Source organism: Centropristis striata, chromosome 15 (assembly GCF_030273125.1).
Source record: "Centropristis striata isolate RG_2023a ecotype Rhode Island chromosome 15, C.striata_1.0, whole genome shotgun sequence".
Classification (NCBI taxonomy): domain Eukaryota; kingdom Metazoa; phylum Chordata; class Actinopteri; order Perciformes; family Serranidae; genus Centropristis; species Centropristis striata.
The window spans coordinates 13,556,787-13,577,202 of NC_081531.1; the positions used below are offsets into that span (position 1 = coordinate 13,556,787).

At 40.4% G+C, this 20,416-nt stretch overlaps 2 protein-coding genes across 2 annotated transcripts in view; one reads left to right on the forward strand and one right to left on the reverse strand.

Annotated features, from left to right (window-relative positions):
• Positions 1 to 232: 232 nt before the first annotated feature.
• On the reverse strand, positions 233 to 4,018 carry LOC131986988 (uncharacterized). The gene is made up of 7 exons (XM_059352130.1): positions 3,802 to 4,018; positions 2,641 to 2,703; positions 2,483 to 2,554; positions 2,398 to 2,435; positions 1,597 to 1,672; positions 593 to 718; positions 233 to 513 (listed from the first exon to the last, which is right to left on the reverse strand). The coding sequence occupies exons 1-7, from the start codon at positions 4,016 to 4,018 to the stop codon at positions 233 to 235; spliced, it is 873 nt and encodes a 290-aa protein (XP_059208113.1).
• A 4,933-nt stretch (positions 4,019 to 8,951) lies between these two features.
• LOC131986280 (rap1 GTPase-activating protein 2-like) overlaps positions 8,952 to 20,416 on the forward strand; it is a 44,852-nt gene continuing 33,387 nt past the window's right edge. Inside the window, exons 1-2 of the mRNA XM_059351160.1 lie at positions 8,952 to 9,002; positions 15,026 to 15,061. Coding sequence (XP_059207143.1) covers positions 8,959 to 9,002; positions 15,026 to 15,061 — 80 coding nt within the window. The 5' untranslated portion in view covers positions 8,952 to 8,958. The remainder of the gene's footprint in view (positions 9,003 to 15,025; positions 15,062 to 20,416) is intronic.

The following is a 20,416-nucleotide window of genomic DNA, read 5'->3' on the forward strand; positions in this document are numbered from 1 at the left end:
CTGAACACACAGAAGAGGTAGAGGTAGACAGTGAATGAGGAGAGGAACCGTCAGTGAGAACAAAGTGTCAGAGGGATGAAACAATATTTTCTGAATGCTTCCCAGATTTATTTCAATGTTGCTTTCATGTGATGACACAGCAGAGAAGTCAGATGCAGAATCTCATTATTTGGTACATACAGTAAATCACAGTGTAGCCAATAAGGAGTCACACAGCAGCCTGAAGGAATCCTCACAGTGTGAAGAGGAGGGAGCCACTGAAGGTGTTGTGGTCATTGCTATCGTCATAGAGAGAATAGCTTGGTGGGAGAACAAGGTGGATTTCATCTCCTGCCATCAGCTCCAAGACAACAGAGTTAGTGAAATATTCCCACCTTCCCTCTTCCTTATACTCCACATTCCACATGATCCTCTGGTTGTTCTTGTACACCTGTACACCCATGTAACCTTTTTGGTAACCACACTGAGTGAACTGGAAGTAGTAGACCCCTCTGACTGGTGCTGTGAAGAAACCTACAGAGCAGAAAATGAAAACTGTAACAAATGTAGATTTACATGAGTAAACATGTTCATGTGAGTTGCAGTAAATTACCTGTAGATGGATTGTAAGCATTGCCGATGTTGGTGAAAACTTTGCTATATTTAAGTGTAGTGGCTGTGTTGAATGGTCCAACATGTCCTGCATCAGTCAGACCTGTGTAAAAGGCCACCTTTCTCTCTGTTAAAGAACAAAGTCAGCGTAAGACATTAAACTTCACCTGGACTAAACACTCCTGATCAAAATCTTTAGACCGGGGGAAAAATTGGAAGTATTTGCATTTGGCATTGGTAAAACACAACCAGGTTATAAATAGAGCTTCGAAATGCAAAAAGAATAAAAAGGACCAAGAAACAAAAAAATAGAGAAGACAATTTATTGAAAACTGCATTTAAAGTCAAGCAGGCTGTTCAGCAGCTGATCAAAAGTTTAAGAGCAGAGCCTTAAAAAGTCAAAATCTGTGGAAAAATCTGTCTTCCACGTCATTTTCTATCAGACGTCCATACTGTCATGACCTCCTAATGGAAAAGACAAAAAACCTTTCTACCTTTAACAGGACAATGCTGCAGTTCACAACACCTGCCTGACAAAGGAATTCTTCTAGGAGAATAACGTTGTTCTTTTGGACCAACCTGCGTGTTCCCTTGATCTAATCCCATTGAGAACGTTTAGGGATGAATGGCAAGAGAAGTTTACAGAAACAGACGTCAGTTCCAGACCAAGATGCCCTTTGTGAAGCCATCTTCACCACATGGACCAACGTTTTTTTTACACTTTTAGTTCTGTTTTGGGGTTTTTTGGTCTATGGTCTTTGATCAGCTGCTGAACAGCCTGTTTGAGTTTAAATCTAGTTTTCAATAAATTGCCTACTCTATTTTCTTTGTCTCTTGGTCCTGTATTTTCGTTTTGCATTTCAAAGCTGTACTTACAACCTGGTTATGTTCCACCAAAGCAAAGTGAGAATACTTCAAATTTTTCCCCCGGTCTTAAGATTTTGTTCAGGAGTGTATATGGTGTGTGTGTGTGTGTGTGTGTGTGTGTGTGTGTACAATCATCACCTGCATTTTCTCTCTCCAGCGTCTCAATCCTAGACTTGCTAATGAGAAGTTCACTCTCATTGCTGCTCAGTCTGGTCTGCAAGTCTAGAGTTGATGCAATGACAGTGAATTACAGAGCAGAGCACGCTGTTAACATTCACAACACATTATTTACAGAAGTTTGACCCTCATTTTAACTGTAAATGAGCTGTCATTGTCCTCCAAGACAGGAAAGGCCCACCCCCCATATTGTTTTTATGACTCTTTGTTTTAAGCCATGTGGTTTCGGCCATCTTAAAACATCCATTCATCCTTACATATTTGATTTCCCCATGGGAGAGATAGCATTTATGGTAACGGCCTTTAAACATCAATGGTGCCCCGTTGGACAGTATCATTAATTTGTTGTCATATGTTCCCAGTATAAATAGTCTCCTGTTTAGAGGTATCCTATAGTTAGAAAAGTGGCATTGGGTGGATTGAACATTAATATATGAAAAGTTGAATAATACTGATAATTTATTCAAAATGTGGAATACTTTCAAGTTCATCGAAGAGCTGACACAACACTGACATGGTGGCTTGAAAGGGTAAGATAATGTTAAAGTAGGAGGAAAAGTGCTGAATCATGGTCGAGGACAACTGGTGATGAGACACAGTAGTATGTAGAGACAGAGGCGCCACAACTGCTTGGGAGCAATGCATCAATCAGAAATAGAGAAAAAATAATGGAGATCTATCAATGTTTGGTTCTATTAATAAAACAGAATGAATACTTAAAAAAGACACAAAAAAACAAACAAACCATAGCTCTCTACGGACTGTATTGACAGAAGGAGCCTCCTCGACAATTTCATCCACTAGCAAAAAACAGAAAAGATGGTGGTCATGTTTGTCAGTAAAATACCTGCATTCTCTGTTTCTAGGCCACTTGTTCTGTTCTCGGTGGCAGTCAGTCGAGTTTCCAAAGACATCAGGTCTCCAGCTTGGACTGGAAACAGAAGAAATGTAATTTTTTGTTCATATTTATTGTAAGTACATCAGTGAACTGACACACTTCATCACCTGCATTTTCTCTCTCCAGCTGCTTGATCCTGGACTCACTGCTGCTCAGTCTGGTCTGCATGTCTGGAGTTGATGCAATGACAGTCAATTACAGAGCAGAGCACGCTGTTAACATGCACAACACATTATTTACAGTAGTTTGACCCTCATTTTACCTCAGAAATATACTGAAAACTACTGTAAATATCCATGACACCATAAAAGTTGATTCATCAGCGCACTGACACACTTCATCACCTGCATTTTCTCTCTCCAGCGTCTCCACCCTGAACTTGCTGATGAGAAGTTCACTCTCGCTGCTGCTCAGTCTGGTTTGCAGATCTGGAGTTGATGCAATGACAGTCAATTACAGAGCAGAGCACGATGTTAACATGCACAACACATTATTTACAGTAGTTTGACCCTCATTTACCTCAGAAATACACTGAAAACTGCTGTAAATATCCATGACACCATAAAAGTTATGGCGTTGTCTTAAATAAAACAAAGTGATCATTTACTTTGTGACATAAATTCAATAAAGAATAATTTAAAAGACAAATGTTCAGAATGATAAAATTTTGTTTCTGTAATTTCTTTCCGTTCTTTTTGTTTTCTACAGCTTCCCAACTTTACTGCATGTGAACCCTTTAACAACTTCAAATATTGTGGTTAAAAAAATAAAAAAACATGATGTTTGTCAGTGATATACCTGCATTCTCTGTTTCTAGGTCACTTGTTTTGCTCTCGGAGGCAGTCAGTCGGGTTTCTTGAACTGAAAAACAGAAGTTTGATTTTTTTGTGACATTGTCACATGACCACAGTTAAACGCAGATAGATCTTCATATCCATGTTCATATTGATTTCTCCTAAACATTTATTGTGGAGCTCACAGTCAGTTCATCAGTGCACTGACACACTTCATCACCTGCGTTTTCTCCCTCCAGTGTCTCCATCCTGAACTTGCTGATGAGAATTTCACTCTCACTGCTGCTCAGTCTGGTCTGCAGATCTGGAGTTGATGCAATGACAGTCAATTACAGAGCAGAGCACGCTGTTAACATGCACAACACATTATTTACAGTAGTTTGACATTCATTTTACCTCAGAAACACACTGAAAACTGCTGTAGATATCCATGACAACTTAAAGACGACATAGTGAACAGTAATCAGTCTGTACCTGAGTTCTCTCTCTGCAGCAGCTCCATGTGCAGGTTCAGCTCCACCACCATGTCTCTCAGAGCCCTCACCTCCGCCCAGATGTCAGGTGTGGTTTGCTTTGTGGTCTGCTGGGTCGGTTCCTCAGCTGCATCTGTCGAAGCCTTTTCCTGAAGCTCCCCCTGAGCTCCTGACCCACACAGAGCCAGCAGCAGCAGCAGCAAACCAACAGCCCTCATTGTCCAGTTCACACGTCTTCACAAAGGTGCAGAGGTCCAGTCAGCCCATCTTATATCGTTTGGGATCACGTGTTTTAGTTTGTCGGTTTGAGGCCTCAGATGACTCGATATGATCTGTGTGCAGGTGAGAAGATACAAGCTGCTGCAGGCTGGTGGAACACTTTGACCATGAAAGCCTCTCATGCAGTCCCAGCTGTGCAAACAGCGTGTTTATTAATACACACACAGACACACTTCTCCTCATGCTGAGGCCTTTTTTTTTTTAAAGATTATTTTTTAGGTATTTTTATGCTTTATTGACAGTGACAGAGTGAAAGGGGGTGATAGAGGGGAAGACATGCAGCAAAGGGAGCTCAGGCCGGATTCGAACCCGGCTCCGCCGCAGCAAGGCCTTTTAGTGCGACTGAGGGTTATCAGCTTCTCTTCACTCTGTGTCACTACTGACCTCATTCATAAATACTGAGTTTGGACAATAAAAACTGTTGTCAGGGGTCAAAGGTCAGATAGTCAAACATTAACTCTCAGTGATTATGAGGTAGAAACCCTCCTGCAGCATCTGAGTAACTCACACCTTAAAGGTTTTATTTCCACTGCTGAATAAACTTCATTTTAAGAAAACGTATACATTAGAATGCACTTTGTCATTCCTTGTTTTTTATTTTGTTGTTTTATTTTTCAGAGAAAACAGAAAAGAAACAGCAAGTTGTGCAGGTGAGATTAAAGGTAGAAATGAGTGAAGGTTTGTTTCCACTGCTGATTATATGAAACAATCATTGACAGAATTCTGGAGCAGGAGGAGGAGGAGAAGAGGGGGAGGAGGAGAGAGACATTTTTTATTTAATCTCTCCTTTTTTTTTTTTTTTTTAAAGCTTTTAACAATAAAAACACAATAGTTGACACATGTAACACACATTAGCACATGTACTACATGTAAACACACACAGTGATTTATTATGATACACATCAATATATGACAGTAAGGTAAGGGAAGGGGGGGGGCAATGCTGGGAGGGAATTCAGCATCCTGATGGTCTCGTGGATGAAACTGTCTCTCAGTCTGCTGGTTCTCGCCTGGAGGCTCCTCAACCTCCTCTCGGTAGGCAGAAAGCTGAAGAAGCAGTGGTTGGGATGTGTGGGGTTGCCCACAATGCTGAGTGCTTTGCGGGCCAGGCGTCTGCAGTAAATGTCCTGGAGGGAGGGGAGGTGGGCACCAAAGATCTTTTCAGCTGCTCTCACTGTGCGCTGCAGGGTTCTACGGCAGGATGCAGTACAGCCTCCGTAACACACAGTGATGCAGCTGGTCAGGATGCTCTTGGTGGTTCCACAGTAAAAGGTGTGCATGATGTGGACTGGTGCTTTGGCTCTTCTCAGTCTGCGGAGGAAGTAGAGGCGCTGCTGAGCTTTCCTGGCCAGTGATGCAGTGTTGTATCTCCAAGAGAGGTCCTCATTGAGGTTTACACCCAGGAACTTGGTGCTGCTCCTTTGATGGTCAGTGGGGGGGTGCTGGATGGAGGCTCTCCGGAAGTCGACAACAATCTATTTGGTCTTCTCCACATTCAGAGAGAGATTGTTGTCTCTGCACCACTCGGCCAGTCTGCTCACCTCATCCCTGTAATTTGACTCATCGTTGTGGTTGATTAGCCCTACCATAGTCGTATCATCTGCAAACTTGATGAAGAGGTTGCTGTTGTGTGCAGTCGTGGGTCAGCAGAGTGAACAGTAGGGGGCTGAGCATGCATCCTTGGGGGGCCCCTGTGTTCAATGTGATGGTGCTGGATGCGTTGCTGCCGAACCGGACTACCTCTGCCCGCTGCCTTTTTATGGGCACTGATCCTGGAGAAGAGAGCCTGGGTTAACAGAGACCATTAACCCAAACTTTGTGGTACCCGTTGTTTCTGATTGGGTTGATGAGATAGTTAACACAAAGAAACCCTGACTCTGTCACTCTGCAATGAATCACATTTTATTTTCAATTATGATTTTGGCCACCAATGATTACAGAAAGAAGACCTAATTGAGATAAAATTATTATTGTGCCGGTTTCAGTTTCACAATGATGCTAAACAAACAAAAATGTAACAATATTAAGTTGATATGGAACATTAAAATAACTATAACTCTAACTATAATAAATACATACACTAGGGCAGGGCGATATGGGCAGAATCTTCTCTCACAATATAAATAATTTCTCTCCTCTTCTTCTTTTCTTCATCTTCTCTTTCTGCTTCTGTTTATTGGTTTCTAGCAAACCAGCTTAGAGTGTGACACCTAGTGGTAAGGTTTGGTATACCGGTCCTGTCCATTGTTTGGTTCAAACCAGTTTGAACATTTTTACACTAGCCCAACTCTACTGGTGAGCCTCTAAGAGCAGATAAATCATCAAGATTCTTTGTATTGTGGCTGTAATGAACACTGCAGCCTGTAGGGGCGCTGGCAGCAGTTTACACTGATTTGTGTGTTTATTGAAGGAAGACAAACTCAATCTCTGTGTGTATAATGTGATTGCACACTTTAGTCTCTGTAAACCCTGCTTTCTCTTATCCCCTCAGTGGTAATAAGATGTAAATGTATTCAGCGTTTCACAGAAAAATTAAACCTTCCAACTTCCACATGAGAAAAAGAAAAAAAGACGATCGCTGCACTGCTTTGTTCCCTGCAGTCACACAGGCACACTCAGAGAGACATTTGTTGTGTCTTCATTTAAATATCTCTTATAGTAACTCATCATTGTTGCTTCAGCCACTGTAGAAATTAATTTTGTCCGTGTTAGTGATGGTACATAACTGTGTTTTCCATCACAGTAATGTATTAGCCTTCTTTTACAGAGGGAGACTTCAAGTCAATTTAAATGTTTTAATACAAAACTGCTGCAGTTTACATTTGACTGCAGGCGTTGGGAGTTTAGAAATATATGAGGGCTATGAGTCCAGATGCCCCCCATGAAGGAGGGAAACCCAACCCTTACCCATGAGGCACATATTCACCCACAGTCAGACAAACAAGTCTTGATGGGTGGGGAGAGAGGTACGGCCTCAAGGAAAGGAGTTCAAGTATCTCAGGGTCTTGTTTATGAGTGAGGGTAGAACGGAGCGTGAGATGGACAGGCGGATTAGTGCGGCGTCAGCAGTGATGCGGGCGTTGTACCGGACCGTTGTGGTGAAGAAGGAGCTGAGCCGGAAGGCAAAGCTTTCGATTTACTGGTCCATCTATGTTCCAACCCTCACTGAAAGAACGAGATCACAGATACAATCGGCTGAAATTAGTTTCCTCTGTAGGGTGGCTGGGCTCAGCCTTAGAGATAGGGTGAGGAGCTCAGACATCCGGAGGGAGCTCGGAGTAGAGCTGCTGCTCCTTCGCTTTGAAAGGAGCCAGCTGAGGTGGAGAAGACCCAGAACATGGTGGAGGGATTATATCTCTCTCCTGGCCTGGGAACACCTCGGGGTCCCCCAGGAGGAGCTGGACATTGTGGCTGGGGAGAGGGACGTCTGGAATGCCCTGCTTAGCCTGGATGGGTCTTGATTTGTAAAGATCAACAGTTTTTTTGACCTGACAGCCACCATTTTCATTTTTAAATTCTTCCTTAAGAAGTTTCATGGTATCTAGTGTGATATACCCACCATATTTCTTTGGAATGTACCACACAGACAACAAAAAACACAAAACACAAACTACAGACAACAATCCAGGTCCAAGTCCATGTTTTACTGAGCACTTCTGCAGTCATGTTGGCGTCACAAATGCAAAAGCAAAAAAAAGCCTGTTTTGGGACTTATTTATGTTATCAAATTTTAAAAAAATAGAACACATCAAAGATAATACCATATATATATGTAATTAAAATAGTACTCAGAGAGGGTAGACCTCCACTCAGGTCAATGGTGCATTCACAAGCTCCCCTGACCTTTAAGTTGTTATGGAAACAACATGAACGCTACAAAAAAATTGTGTTGTCATTTCTCAAAGCGTTTTAATAACACGCTGTTGTTTTAATTATTGCTTGACAAGAAAGGGCAAGGGAAAAAATCAGGGGAGCCATGAAATATTACCTGGGAAACTAATTTTTCCAATTATTTGGACACCACATGAATAAAGCACAAATGAGCCATTTCACAATGTTAATGAAAGTGAAAATTAATTGTGTATTGGCCCCGTGATGGTGATCCACTCTTAAATTTAATGGGTTCTTCTTGGTCCCGGCTACACCCCGCTGCCAAGTTTCATGAAAAACTGTCCAGTAGCTTTTCCATTAAACTGCTGACAGACTGATATAAATGTAAACTGTGTTGTGTGCAGGTAAAAACTGGTAGGTAGGGTGTCTCTTTTTGAACACATAAGCACAAACAAGATATTTACTGTCACGCAAATATAAACATTGTGTCAGTTCAGGCTGCAGTTTCAAACTGTGCCATGTTTACGTAACATAAAATCCAGTAAACTGTGTATCCATCCATTTACCTCCATTTATTATGTATGATAAGTTTTCAGACTGACAGCGTCTCTGCTGGCTTTTCTGCTTCGTCAGGGCGAGTAGAGAGAGCCAGAGAGAGAAAGAGAGAGAGAGAGTACCTCCATGTCTGTTCTCTCTTTACGTCTCTCTCTCTCACTCCCTCTCCTGGCTGTGTGTGCAGTGAATTGAAGTGGGAAAGAGAGAGAAACATTAACAGCAGGAGGAGACACAGTGGGAGGATGAGGAGAGAGAGAGGCGGTGTGAAGGAGGGCGTCTGACAGAGATGAGAGTATTTATAGGTGGAGAGATGAGGAGACGGTGAAGACTGAGAAGGAAGGAGGGAGGAGAGAGACGAGTGAGGGAGGTGGAGATCCGGAGAGAGAGAGAGAGAGAGAGAGAGAGAGACAGAAGAGAGAGAAAGAGGGGGGAAAATCCAGACACAATAAGAATAAAAGGAAGACAAAGAGGAAGAGAGGGAGAGAAAGAGACCATGCTGAGGAGGAAGAGGAGCGTGTCGTTCGGAGGCTTCGGATGGTAAGAGAGAGAGAGTGTGTGTGTGTGTGTGTGTGTGTGTGTGTGTGTGTGTGTTTCACTATTTGATAAATGGCCGAATGATCTCATCACTTCTCTTACTCACACTTGCACAGGGTTTTTGGGTTCATTTCCAATCTGTGCAGCGCTGAAGTGACATCACGGTGACATCACATTTGCATCACCCCGACCCCCCAAAAAACAACACAATGAGTCAATCATTGTCATCAACTCATCAACTATTTTGTCCTTTTTCACATGCAGTTGCTCAACATGAGACAAAATCTGAAAATTAGGTTAAAATTGGACTCTTCTTGAATGGGGTTTGGTTGAAAACTTCTCTGTTACAGTTGATTGTGTGTCTGTGGTTGATTCAGTCAATGTGAGATACGTTTCAAGTCGAACAAAAACTTTTTTGATCTGCTGTTCAAGCTTTTTTTATGGCTTTGGTTGAGAACCTAAAAAGCTGCCTAAATTGCAGGTAATCTGTGTTCAAACAACACGACGTTCAGTCAGTTAAAAAAAAACCTGCTGTGGTTTAAGATGAGAGGAAATCTGAAAAATGTGTCAAAATGTAACTTTTGTATTAAGGGGGTTTGGTTCAGAGCTTTACTTGTTCGATTGTAGTAGATCTGTATTCATACAACAGAGAGTTGTTCAGTCAGTGCTGACCGGGAACAAAAACCTTTTTTCTGTTCACTGCTGTGGTTCGACATGATAAGAAACTTGAACATTAACGTGGTTAAAATTTAAAATTTAAAAGTTAAAATTTTACTTTTTTTGTCTTGGGTTTGGTAGAAAAGTTTTACTTGCTCTGTTGAAGTTTTTCTGTAGTGTGAGCTATGTTTCCTATCTGTTGCAAGTGTCTCTGTTTTCAGAGAACAAAAACCTTTTTGTGTTTTGAGAGAGAGAGAATAAATAAAAAAATGTAAAAAATAAAAAATAAAAAAGGAAAAATGTAACTTTTTGAATTGGGTTTGGTTAAAAACTTAAAACTTTTCTTGTTCCATTGCAGTTGATCTTAACACAACAGAGAGTTGTTAATTCATCACTGAAATTTCATAAAAACTGCCATGGTTCAAGCAGAGATTAAATGTGGGTTGAGTTAAAAATGTATACTTTTTTAATGGAGTTTGGTTGAAAAAATGTCTTGCTCTGTTGCAGTTGATCTGTTTGAGTCATTCGGTCAGAGCTGACGGTGAACAAAAAACTAATAAACTCCTTTGGTGGTTGAAAATTGACTTGTTTTGACTGGAGCTTGGTTGAAAAACTTTTCCTGCAGTGGATCTTTGTTCACACAACAGAACGTCACTCAGTCAGACTTCATTCTTTGTCAATGTGAGACACATTTCTCTCTGTTGTCTGCGTCTGTTTCCTGTCAACTGAAGCTGAACGAAAAAAACATTTGAAATGGGGTTTGATTGAAAACTTTTTTTGCTACTGTGTCTGTAGTTATCCTTTTTCTTTGTCAATGTGAAAGGAGAACAAATAATTATGTGTGGTTGAAGTTAAAATTTAACTTATTTTGAATGAGGTTTGGTTGAAAAATGGTCTTGCTCCATTGCAGTATATCTGTTTTTTGTCGTACTGTTTTGTCAGTGAGAGATAAATTTCCTCTCTGTTGGGTCGGAAACAATCATCAGCTTATCCACTTCGTTTAATAGCTTAATACTAATGATATTAGTGTAGCTTAATGTTTACTTTACTTTAAATGTTTAAGCATTGAGAAACAAAATGAAAATCACATGTCAACAAGAAAAATAACAACAAGCTATTATTAAAACAATAAAGGTTAAATAAAGCTTAAAACAATTGAGGGTTAGTTGAGCAATTTTCAACAATTATAAATGCAGATTTAAATACATTTGGCAAGAAATTTCAATATTAACACCAGCATTGATGTGTTTCATTGTTCTCTGTCGTTGTCTTGTATTATTAAAAATATGTCGTGATATCAGGCTTGGATGGACAGAGAGAGGAAACAAAGAGAAGAATATAAAGTAGCTGCTCTCTATGGCGTTCTCGCCTCAATGAATCTCAGTCGGCCTGTCAAACTCCAGAGTACACTGTGTGTGTCTGTGTGTGTGTGTGTGTGTGTGGGGTCGTCAGTGCATGTGTGTGTCTGGAAACTCTTACACAAGCCTTCTTTTCAATCATTCACTCTCCTCGTTTTCTTTTCAGTTTCTGTCCACTTCTTCCATGTCTCCTCCTTTCCTTCTATAGGCTGTGTCCTTATTTCTTTCCAACTCCTTATCTCCTTCTGTATCTCCTTCATCCTGTACTTCCATTCCTTCTATTCATATTTCCCTTCATATCTCCTTTTCTACACAGAAGACCTACATTTTTCCTTCCATAAAGTCATATTGCCTTTCATACCCGTTTCTTCCCTTATAGATTCTTATTCCTTATATCTTCCTTCTGTATATTCACCATTTCCCTTTATCATTTTTCTACCTTATTTCCTTCCACACCCTTTTCTTTCCACCTGTAAATCCTTCTTACCTTCCATACATCCTTCTTTCCTGCTTCACATAACTATTTCCTTCAATTCCTCCTTCCTTCATTCTATAGATGCTTATTTCCTTTATGTCTTTTTGCCATATCTCCTTTCTTCCATGTATATCTACTTGTTTTTGTCCATTTTCTTCTATGGATCATTCCTTCCTTGCATACCTCCTTTATATCTTCTATACACCCTTCTTCCCTTCTATAGATTCCTATTTTCTTCCCTACCTCCTTTGTTCCTTCTATACACCCATCTTCCCTTTTGTAAATCCTTATTTCCTTACATACATCCTTATTTCAGTGAATACATCCTTCCCTCCTTCTTTACATATCCATAAAAATTAAACATCTCCTTCTCCTTATATAGATCCTTTTTTCCTTCCTTCCTTTCCTTCTATAAATCCGTATCTCCTTCAGTGAATCCATCTTGCTCTCTGTACCCCTTACTTCCCTGGTATAGAATCTTCTTCCCTTATATATCCTTCAATATATACATTTTTCTTTCCCATTTTTCTCTTTGTGCACATCTATATCCTTTCTTGACTCTTTCTCGTCTTCTGTAATTCCTTTTTGCCTCTCATACATCCAAATTTCAGTCCATAAATCTTCTTTTCCTTCTGGTCAAACATATTTTCTTACCTTCTGTAGCTCTTTACTAACTTTCATACTTTCTTCTTCCATTTATACGTCTTTATGTCCTTCTATACCTCCTTCTTCCCTTGTATACTTCCTTCCTTTATTTTAATAGCCATTATTTGTATTGCTCCTTTCTAACTTGAACTTCTTTTCTTTTTTCCAATCTAATTTCCTTTACTTCTAACGTCACTGTACCTTTGTCTATTACCTTATTTTCTAATGTAAAATCTCTTTCCCCAAACATCCAAAGCATACTCTCTCCATCTGACGTCCTCTATCTTTCCTTCCTCCAATATAATTACTTTTTAAAAACCCAGATGGTAGTTTACCACGTGCAGTTTCCTCGTCATCCCTGCGTCCTCCCAGTGTTTGGACCAAGTCGACTAATAGAGTTGCAGTATTTAATAATGCAGGAACAGCTTCAGGGCAGCTGCAGGAACAGTTTATATTAAACCCTCCAACACTCACCTCCACTGATCTCTTTCTGCACTCATTCCTCCTTCAGCTCTCAGTTTAACTCCACGTTCTGTTGTTGAATTAAATCCAGCAGTTACGTCAGCACTCCTGACTATAACACACACTTCATCTCCTTACTAATATATGCAATAACCACATTTACATTTAGAACAATGCTGCTTCAGAGATTAAAGATGTTCAGTTCAGATGCTCTGCTGAATGTTTGTACCGACATTATCACCATCATCCCAAGTGTGGGATGGAAAATGAAGAGACGCCTTTATTGTTCTAAGCTGTCAGTTTTCACTCCACTAGTGGACCTAAAAATATTACATTTATTCAAAGAGAAGTCACCAAAATCAGAATGACCCTTGTATGAGGAACTCATCCATAGTCAGGGTATTAAGATTGCAGTCGGCACGCCCCTGGTCTGGAGAAGCAGGCAGGAGTACCGACACGGAAGCTGAATAATGTAGCTCCAGCAGCCAAACGTATTTTAGACACCTGAAAAAAACTATATTTGGAACATTTTCACTGCTTTATCTCACCATCAAACAACCACTTCTGACAAGGAACCAAAGCTGCCGTCTGTGCCATCTTCAAAACTACCAGACTCCATTGAAAAAAACTAAGATTTGATCCCACAGAACACAGGAGTTGTCGGTCTACAGCTGCTTCGATCAGTTACTCTGTTTGTGTTATTGTCTTATTTTATCCGATATCTGACTGGATATCACAATGTGGTTGGTTCCTATGGATTCCCCAAGCCTTCTAGTATTATATGATATATGTATCTTTTCTGAATAGTCAGCAGGAGGGCCCACTGGTGGGATGTCCCTCTTGTGACTGAACACTCAGGGGGAAACACGTTAGAGTACAGAAGCTGAAGGCGCTTTAAGTTATGTTTCACTGGGACTTTAAAGACCTGAGAGGCAGTTAGAAACTGTGGTTTCACTCAGCTGTCGGCCATCTTTGTGTCATCATGTGGTTTCTGGGAGAATACTGTGTGTGTGTGTGTGTGTGTGTGTGTGTGTGTGAGAGAGAGAGAGAGAGAGAGAGAGAGAGAGTCTGAGCAGTTTCAATGTGTTATTTATGACCTGAGGGAGTTGAGTTTTTACACAGTCATCATACATACAGGCTTTTAACGTGGAGGTCGATCTCTCTCTCTCTCTCTTTCTCTTCTTTTTTTTCCTCCATCACTCCTACTCTCCTTCCCCGACTCCTCCTCCTTTCTCCATCCCCTATTACCTCTCCTCTCCTCTCCTCCCCACTCTTCTACTCTCCCTTTCCACCTCTCTCCTCTCCTCTCCTCATGTCTCACTCCTCTCTTGTTTCCTCCACTCATTTCCGTCCTCCTTCCGTCCTATCTCTCCTCACCTTGTCACTTCCCCCATTTCTCTCCTCTCCTCTTTTTTCCTCTCCTCCCCTCTTCTATTCTCCCTTTCCACTTCTCTCCTCCCTCTCCTTCCTCCTATTCTCCATTGTCTCCCCCTCTCCTTTCCACTTGTTCTGCTCCTCTCTTCTCTATCTCCTCACATGTTTCCTCACCTTTCTCCTCTCATCATTTCCTCATTTCAACTCTCCTCTCTCTCCTCCATTATCTCCTCTCACCTCCTCTCCACTTGTCCTCCCCTCTCTCGTTTCCCATCCTCCACCCTCCCACCTCTCCCCTACTCTTCCCTCTTCCTCCCCTCTGTATTTCTGTAGAAACATTAAAGTCAGACTGTTAATGTTCACAGTTAAAGTTACATTTTGTTCTCTGCAGTTTTCAAGTTGCATAAACTGGAGTTAAACAGCTGCTGAGCTCCGCAGAGAAGAGATACAAAGAAAACAGGAAACAATTAGTTGATTAATCAAGAGCACATTCTTTTTTTTAAGATAATTTTCTTGAAATGAAATGTTTTTTTCTCCTAGCCCATGGCAGTGCAACAATAAAAATATAAAGTATATCTAAAAAATAACAGAGCTAAAATGTACAAACAAAGAAAAGCTTCCAAAATCAACCAGTTTGTTACATTTGTGATATATTGTGTTGATGTTTTATTGCTGCTTTTCCCCTTCAGTCCAGAAATACTGTGTGTGTGTGTCTGTGTGTGTGTGTGTGTGTGTGTGTGTGTGGGATGTAAATGTGTGATTTACTGATGCTGCAGCACTTTAATAAATAGGGTTTTTATTGCAGTGAACCTCCGAGATCACACCTCACACACACAGATGCACACACACACACACACACACACACACGGTCACTAAGGTTAATAGAGTATTCAGATGTAAATCTCCTTCTCCTCGCTTCGGTAATGTCTTAATGTTCTTCCTGTTATCTGAGTGTGTTAGTGCAATAAATGTTAACAGCATGTCTCTCTCTCTCTGTCTGTCTGTCTGTCTGTCTGTCTGTCTGTCTGTCTCTCTCGCTCTCTCTCTCTCTGCAGGATTGATAAATCTACAGTCAGCGCTCTGAGAGCTCGGTGAGTAACAACACTGACTCATATGTACCACCAAACCCTGAACCATATTGAAGATGAGTTTTTGTTGTTTTAGTGCAAGAAAGAAAATCAAAACACAAAATATTTAAAGGGATAACTTAGATTTATTTAAGTGGGATTGAATGAGGTACAGTAGTGTTCAATATAATAGCAGTCCAATGTGACTAACCAGATTAATCCAGGTTTTTAGGATATTTTTTATTGCTACATGGCAAACAAGGTACCAGTAGGTGCAGTAGATTCTCAGAAAACCAACAAGACCCAGCATTCGTGATATGGCTGTGCAATTGGGCAATAAGTTGAAAGGGGTGTGTTCAAAATTATAGCAGTGTGGCATTCAATCAGTGAGTTCATCAATTTTGTGAAAAAACAGGTGTGAATCAGGTGGCCCCTATTTAAGGAAGAAGCCAACATGCATTTCTCTTTGAAAGCCTGAGGAAAATGAGTCGTTGTTGAGACATTGTTCAGAAGAACAGCGTACTTTGATTAAAAAGTTGATTGGAGAGGGGAAAACTTATAAAGAGGTGCATACAATTATAGGCTGTTCAGCTAAAATGATCTCCAATGCTTTAAATGGAGAGCAAAACCAGAGACACGTGGCAGAAAATGGAAGAAAACCACCAAAATGGATGGAAGAATAAGCAGAATGCCAAAGGCTCAGCCAATGATCAGCTCCAGGATGATCAAAGACAGTCTGGAGTTACTTGTAAGTGCTGTGACAGTTAGAAGACGTCTGTGTGAAGCTAATATATTTACAAGAATCCCCCGCAAAGTCCCTCTGTTAAAAAACATTTTGTGGACTGATGAGATTAAATTGTTCTTTTTGGGTCCAAGGGCCGCAGACAGTTTGTGAGACGACCCCCAAACTCTGAATTCAAGCCACAGCACACAGTGAAGACAGTGAAGCATCATGATATGGGCATGTTTCTCCTACTATGGTGTTGGGCCTATTTATCTCATACCAGGGATCATGGATCAGTTTACATATGTCAAAATACTTGAAGAGGTCATGTTGCCTTATGCTGAAGAGGACATGCCCTTGAAATGGGTGTTTCAACAAGACAATGACCCCAAACACATAACAGCTGAAAGATGCCACAAGTTGGTTGACTAAAAAATAAAAAATAAAATAATAAAAAATTGTGGTCATACAACTAAATATTAGTTTAGTGATTCACAGGATTGCTAAATCCTAGAAACAAAAAAGTTTGTACAAAATAGTTTTCTGTTTGTAAAGTCAATGGCAGACACTGCTATATTTTTTGAACACACCCCTTTCAACTAATTGCCCAATTGCTCAGCCTTAAGAGCGTGCATATCATGAATGCTGGGTCTTGTTGGTTTTCTGAGAATCTACTGCACCTACTGGTACCTTGTTTGCCATGTAGCAATAAAAAATATACAAAAAACCTGGATTAATCTGGTTAGTCACATTGGACTGCTGTTATATTGAACACTACTGTACTTATCCATCAGTGTATTGTCTACAATAAACGACAAAAACAAAACAACAACAAAAACAAAGTTTGGAGAAGCAGCAGAGTACTGACATACTAGGTTTTAAAATGTGTCTTGGGCGATCGGATCAGAAGTGGTCAGAGATAAATACAGTGTAAACAGGGTCCAAGACGCATTGTGATCTGATCACTCAAACCACTTGCCGAGGTGGTCTAGGACGCATTTGAACCAAGGTTATTATAGTTAATGAAAACTAACGAAGTAATGAAAACTAGAATAGAAAAAACATTTTTGTTAACTGAAATAAAAATAAAAACTAGAGTTTAAAAAAAAAAAGTTAACTAACTGAAACTGTATTGTGTGGTTACAAAACTAACTAAAACAAACTAAAATTATATTGAAAATGTCTTTTGTTTTCGTCTTTGTCAACTTTTTTTCATACATAATCCAGTGTTTCTATTTCTCCACCGCTGAGTGTGTGTATTCCTGCTTTGTGGGCTTCTGGGAGAGGCGCGAGTGAAATTACCGTAATGACACCATGTTGGCTGTAAAGAGCAACTTCTCAGCTTTCAGAAAACACTGGAATTTCTCAGATATTGTAAACCGTTCGGTTATTATGGTAATCCGAAGTGCGCTTGCGCAAAGTGTGACCAGCGCAACACTTTGGATGTTGTGCTTTCTGTGTGCAAGTGAAAGTCTTCAGTCCGGCCATGATATTACAAATCACTTTTTTTTTTGCGGCGGCACTGAAAATCCAGCAGCAAAGGTAGTTAAGGCATTACAAAACTAACAGTAAAACTAATAAAAAGTAAACTAAAACTAGCAAACTCACTCTAAAACTAATTAAAGCTAACTGAATTTGAAATAAAAAATTCACAACTAAATAAAAAAACTAAAACTGATGAAAAATCCCAAACTATTATAACCTTGATTTAAACACATTCTGATGCATCCCCATCAAGGATGAAGGAAAATACGTCATCAAAGCGGGCCATGTGGTGGTCATTTTGATGACAGAGCACCAATAGCTGAAAAAATGGAAAAGAGCACTGATAGTACACATGGTTGGCGTGCAAGTTAACCAGATATGTCTAATCTCGATTTGAGCAGAAGATTCAGTCCAAAGAAGACTTGACGACTCATATCTTAAGATTGTAACTAGTGACTCTAGTTGTTGTTGTTATCCAACTTAATAAATGTGCACGGGGCATTTGCACCTTCTAGTGGAAGTGGCGGAAGTAGTAGCGAAATCTGAACACAAGTGGTCAACTGGAGGCCCTTAGATAACGCATGATACACACCGGTGTAAATAGGCTGATTCACTGATTAATGGAGACAATTATTGTAAGATTTATCGGTAATGAAAAAAATCTTTTGTTGCAGTTACACTGATCTTGTATCGGTCGACTCTAAATTTAAGCCCAAAAGAAAGAAAAACAGATGGATCTCTAAAAACTACAAGTAAAGTGATGCATCTATGAATTGATTATCAATAAAAGTTAGTTGTAACAATTCTGATAGTATTACACTAGAGTAGTAGTAGAAGACTGAAAGGCTGAATTTTTAAACCAAAATGTCTAAATTTCACTGGTTTAAGCTCCTTACATATGATTTTTTGGCAATTTTTCCCAATCCTCTTTGATTATAAAATGAATATCTTCAGGTCAGTTGGACAAAACACTTACTCGTTCATAGACCAAACTACGATCGGTTGGACTATTTTTTATAGATCAAAATTGAATTGTAGACTGATGAAATTTATTAGCAGATCATTTGATAAAAATAGCTGTTAGTTGCAGCCCTGCTGACACTAAAAATGCAACACAACACAGGCACAGATGATGAAATAAATAAATATTGAAGCCGTAAGAAGGTCGTCATGTTTGTTGCTGAGACATTGTGTGTTTGATCTGAGAAGGACACAAATTTAGTTTACATGAAAGCAACGCGGCGTCTCTGTGGTGAAGAACTGGCCCCGAGCAACAAACTGCTGCTTACTTTTATATTTTGACTGTGTGTTAAAAACTCTCTGTCAGAAAAGGATCACACAGCAGACGGCAGCGTCTGTTGTTCAGATGCATGATGGGATGCCGTCTGGATGCTTTTTTAAACAAAGACTCTCCTCCTGCTCTCTGCTCACTGACACTGAATACATACCTCAGGGCTTCTTACTGGATCCTTTTGGCTGCAAGAACAAGTTTATTCTGCTGGCGCTTGTTGGGTTATGAGAGCTGGAAGAAGTACACAGATCCTGAAGTAAAAGTACTGACACCACATTGTAAAAATATTCCAATACAAGCTAAATCCTGCATTCAAACCCCTATTTAAGTAAAACAATGTTGCAGGAATATTCAGTACTTTGTCCAGTAAAATGTTGGTGTTTTACAAAGTAGAGGTTTTAGGCTGTGATCATTTTAACTTTTTGTAGTTTATATATAAGTGACTTACCACTTATATTCTTACTATCATGTATTGGAGCAGCATTTCAACTGAATGCAGATGATACAGTTATGTATGTATCAGGGAGAACTGCTCTGTCGGTTTCCATACAGTTCTTAGTACCTTTCATAGTGCCGTCCTGCTATATTGCCGGAAAGATCTGTGCCGGCTTTTCGCCTTAGGGCGTTCATAGTGATCCCACCAAGGTGATATTTGTGCCCTTTCATAGTGCACACTCTGAAAGGCCACAAGGTGGGTGGATAGTGGGAGGAGACGAATCTGTACGTGCGACAGAGCAGCAGCAGTTCTGCACAGTAGCACAGTGCTAATAGGCTACACAGTTAGCTCTGTAGCACTACAGTGTGTATGTTTTGCAGCAGCATGTGTTCACTTAGCGATCTCCGTTTGTTTACAACAAGCACCGGACACTCTGTGCACAGTTAGCAATGCCGGGTTGTTTATGATCACAGTGGACGCTGTGCAGAGTTGGTGACTGCAGCTGCAGTGAGCAATGATTGATTCGATGACAGTCAGTGGGAGGCGTGACGTCATGCGTGACATCAAATATCCCACTTCTCTCCGATGTCCCATTCATAGTGGTCCCGATTCCAACAGTCCCACCAACTTTCCACCTCTGTGACTACCTCTGGAGGCGGAAAATTGGTGGGATTATTTGATCCCGACATCTCGCTTCGGGCGCTTTCATAGTGGAGGCGAGACGTTACAGAGCCGTAAATGTCCCGGCATGAAATGACACTATGATGTGGCTGTGTCTTATTTACAGTCCATAGCAGCATGGTTTGAAAATTCATGTTTCATGCTCAATGTTTAGAATACTGTGTCAGTTTCAGAGTCAATTTTCCTGAAGGGCTCGGTCCTCAAGGAGACTGGTCTCCCCTCAAAAACGTTAATATGAAGCATTTGTACAGGCACCAAAATATGACTCACATTTACGTTTTAGACTGTCCTCTGCTGCCATCTTGCTGATGTTGTAGTAATGATCTACGGCGATGCAGAGTTTAAATTGGCGGATATCACACTCAGGTGGGAGGGATGACCGAATGGTGGAGTTTCACCCAGGAGAACAGGGTTCGTGTCCCGTGGGAAAACAAAAGTAAATTACTTTGAATCACGTTTTCTTACATAACTTCCGTGGATCACGTCACCCTTGTAACTACTTCACTTCCAGCATTTACATATGTTTATTTACTGTTTAAACTTATTGTTCATTAACTGTTTAGTCTTTTATAATGTCTTACCAGGGAGTTTTTCGCCCTAAACTTTGGTAAGTGATTTTGTAGCCTACTTACTAACAAACGGTCTGCTCTGTTGTTTAGGTTGGAGGTCTTGTTGTCAAGCAGTTAAGTGTAAACATTAATGTGCAATGTAATGAACAGGTCTCGAGAGTAAAATACCTCGGTGTTATACTAGATTCCCAAA

Coding starts and splice junctions, on each gene's coding strand:
- LOC131986988 (XM_059352130.1), bottom strand. CDS start 4,018: ATGAGGGCTGTTGGTTTGCTGCTGCTGCTGCTGGCTCTGTGTGGGTCA. Junction 1,673..2,397: donor AGGCTCCTTCTGTCAATACA/GTCCGTAGAGAG, acceptor CTAGACTTGCAG/ACCAGACTGAGCAGCAATGA. Junction 514..592: donor TGCTTACAATCCATCTACAG/GTAATTTACTGC, acceptor TCTGCTCTGTAG/GTTTCTTCACAGCACCAGTC.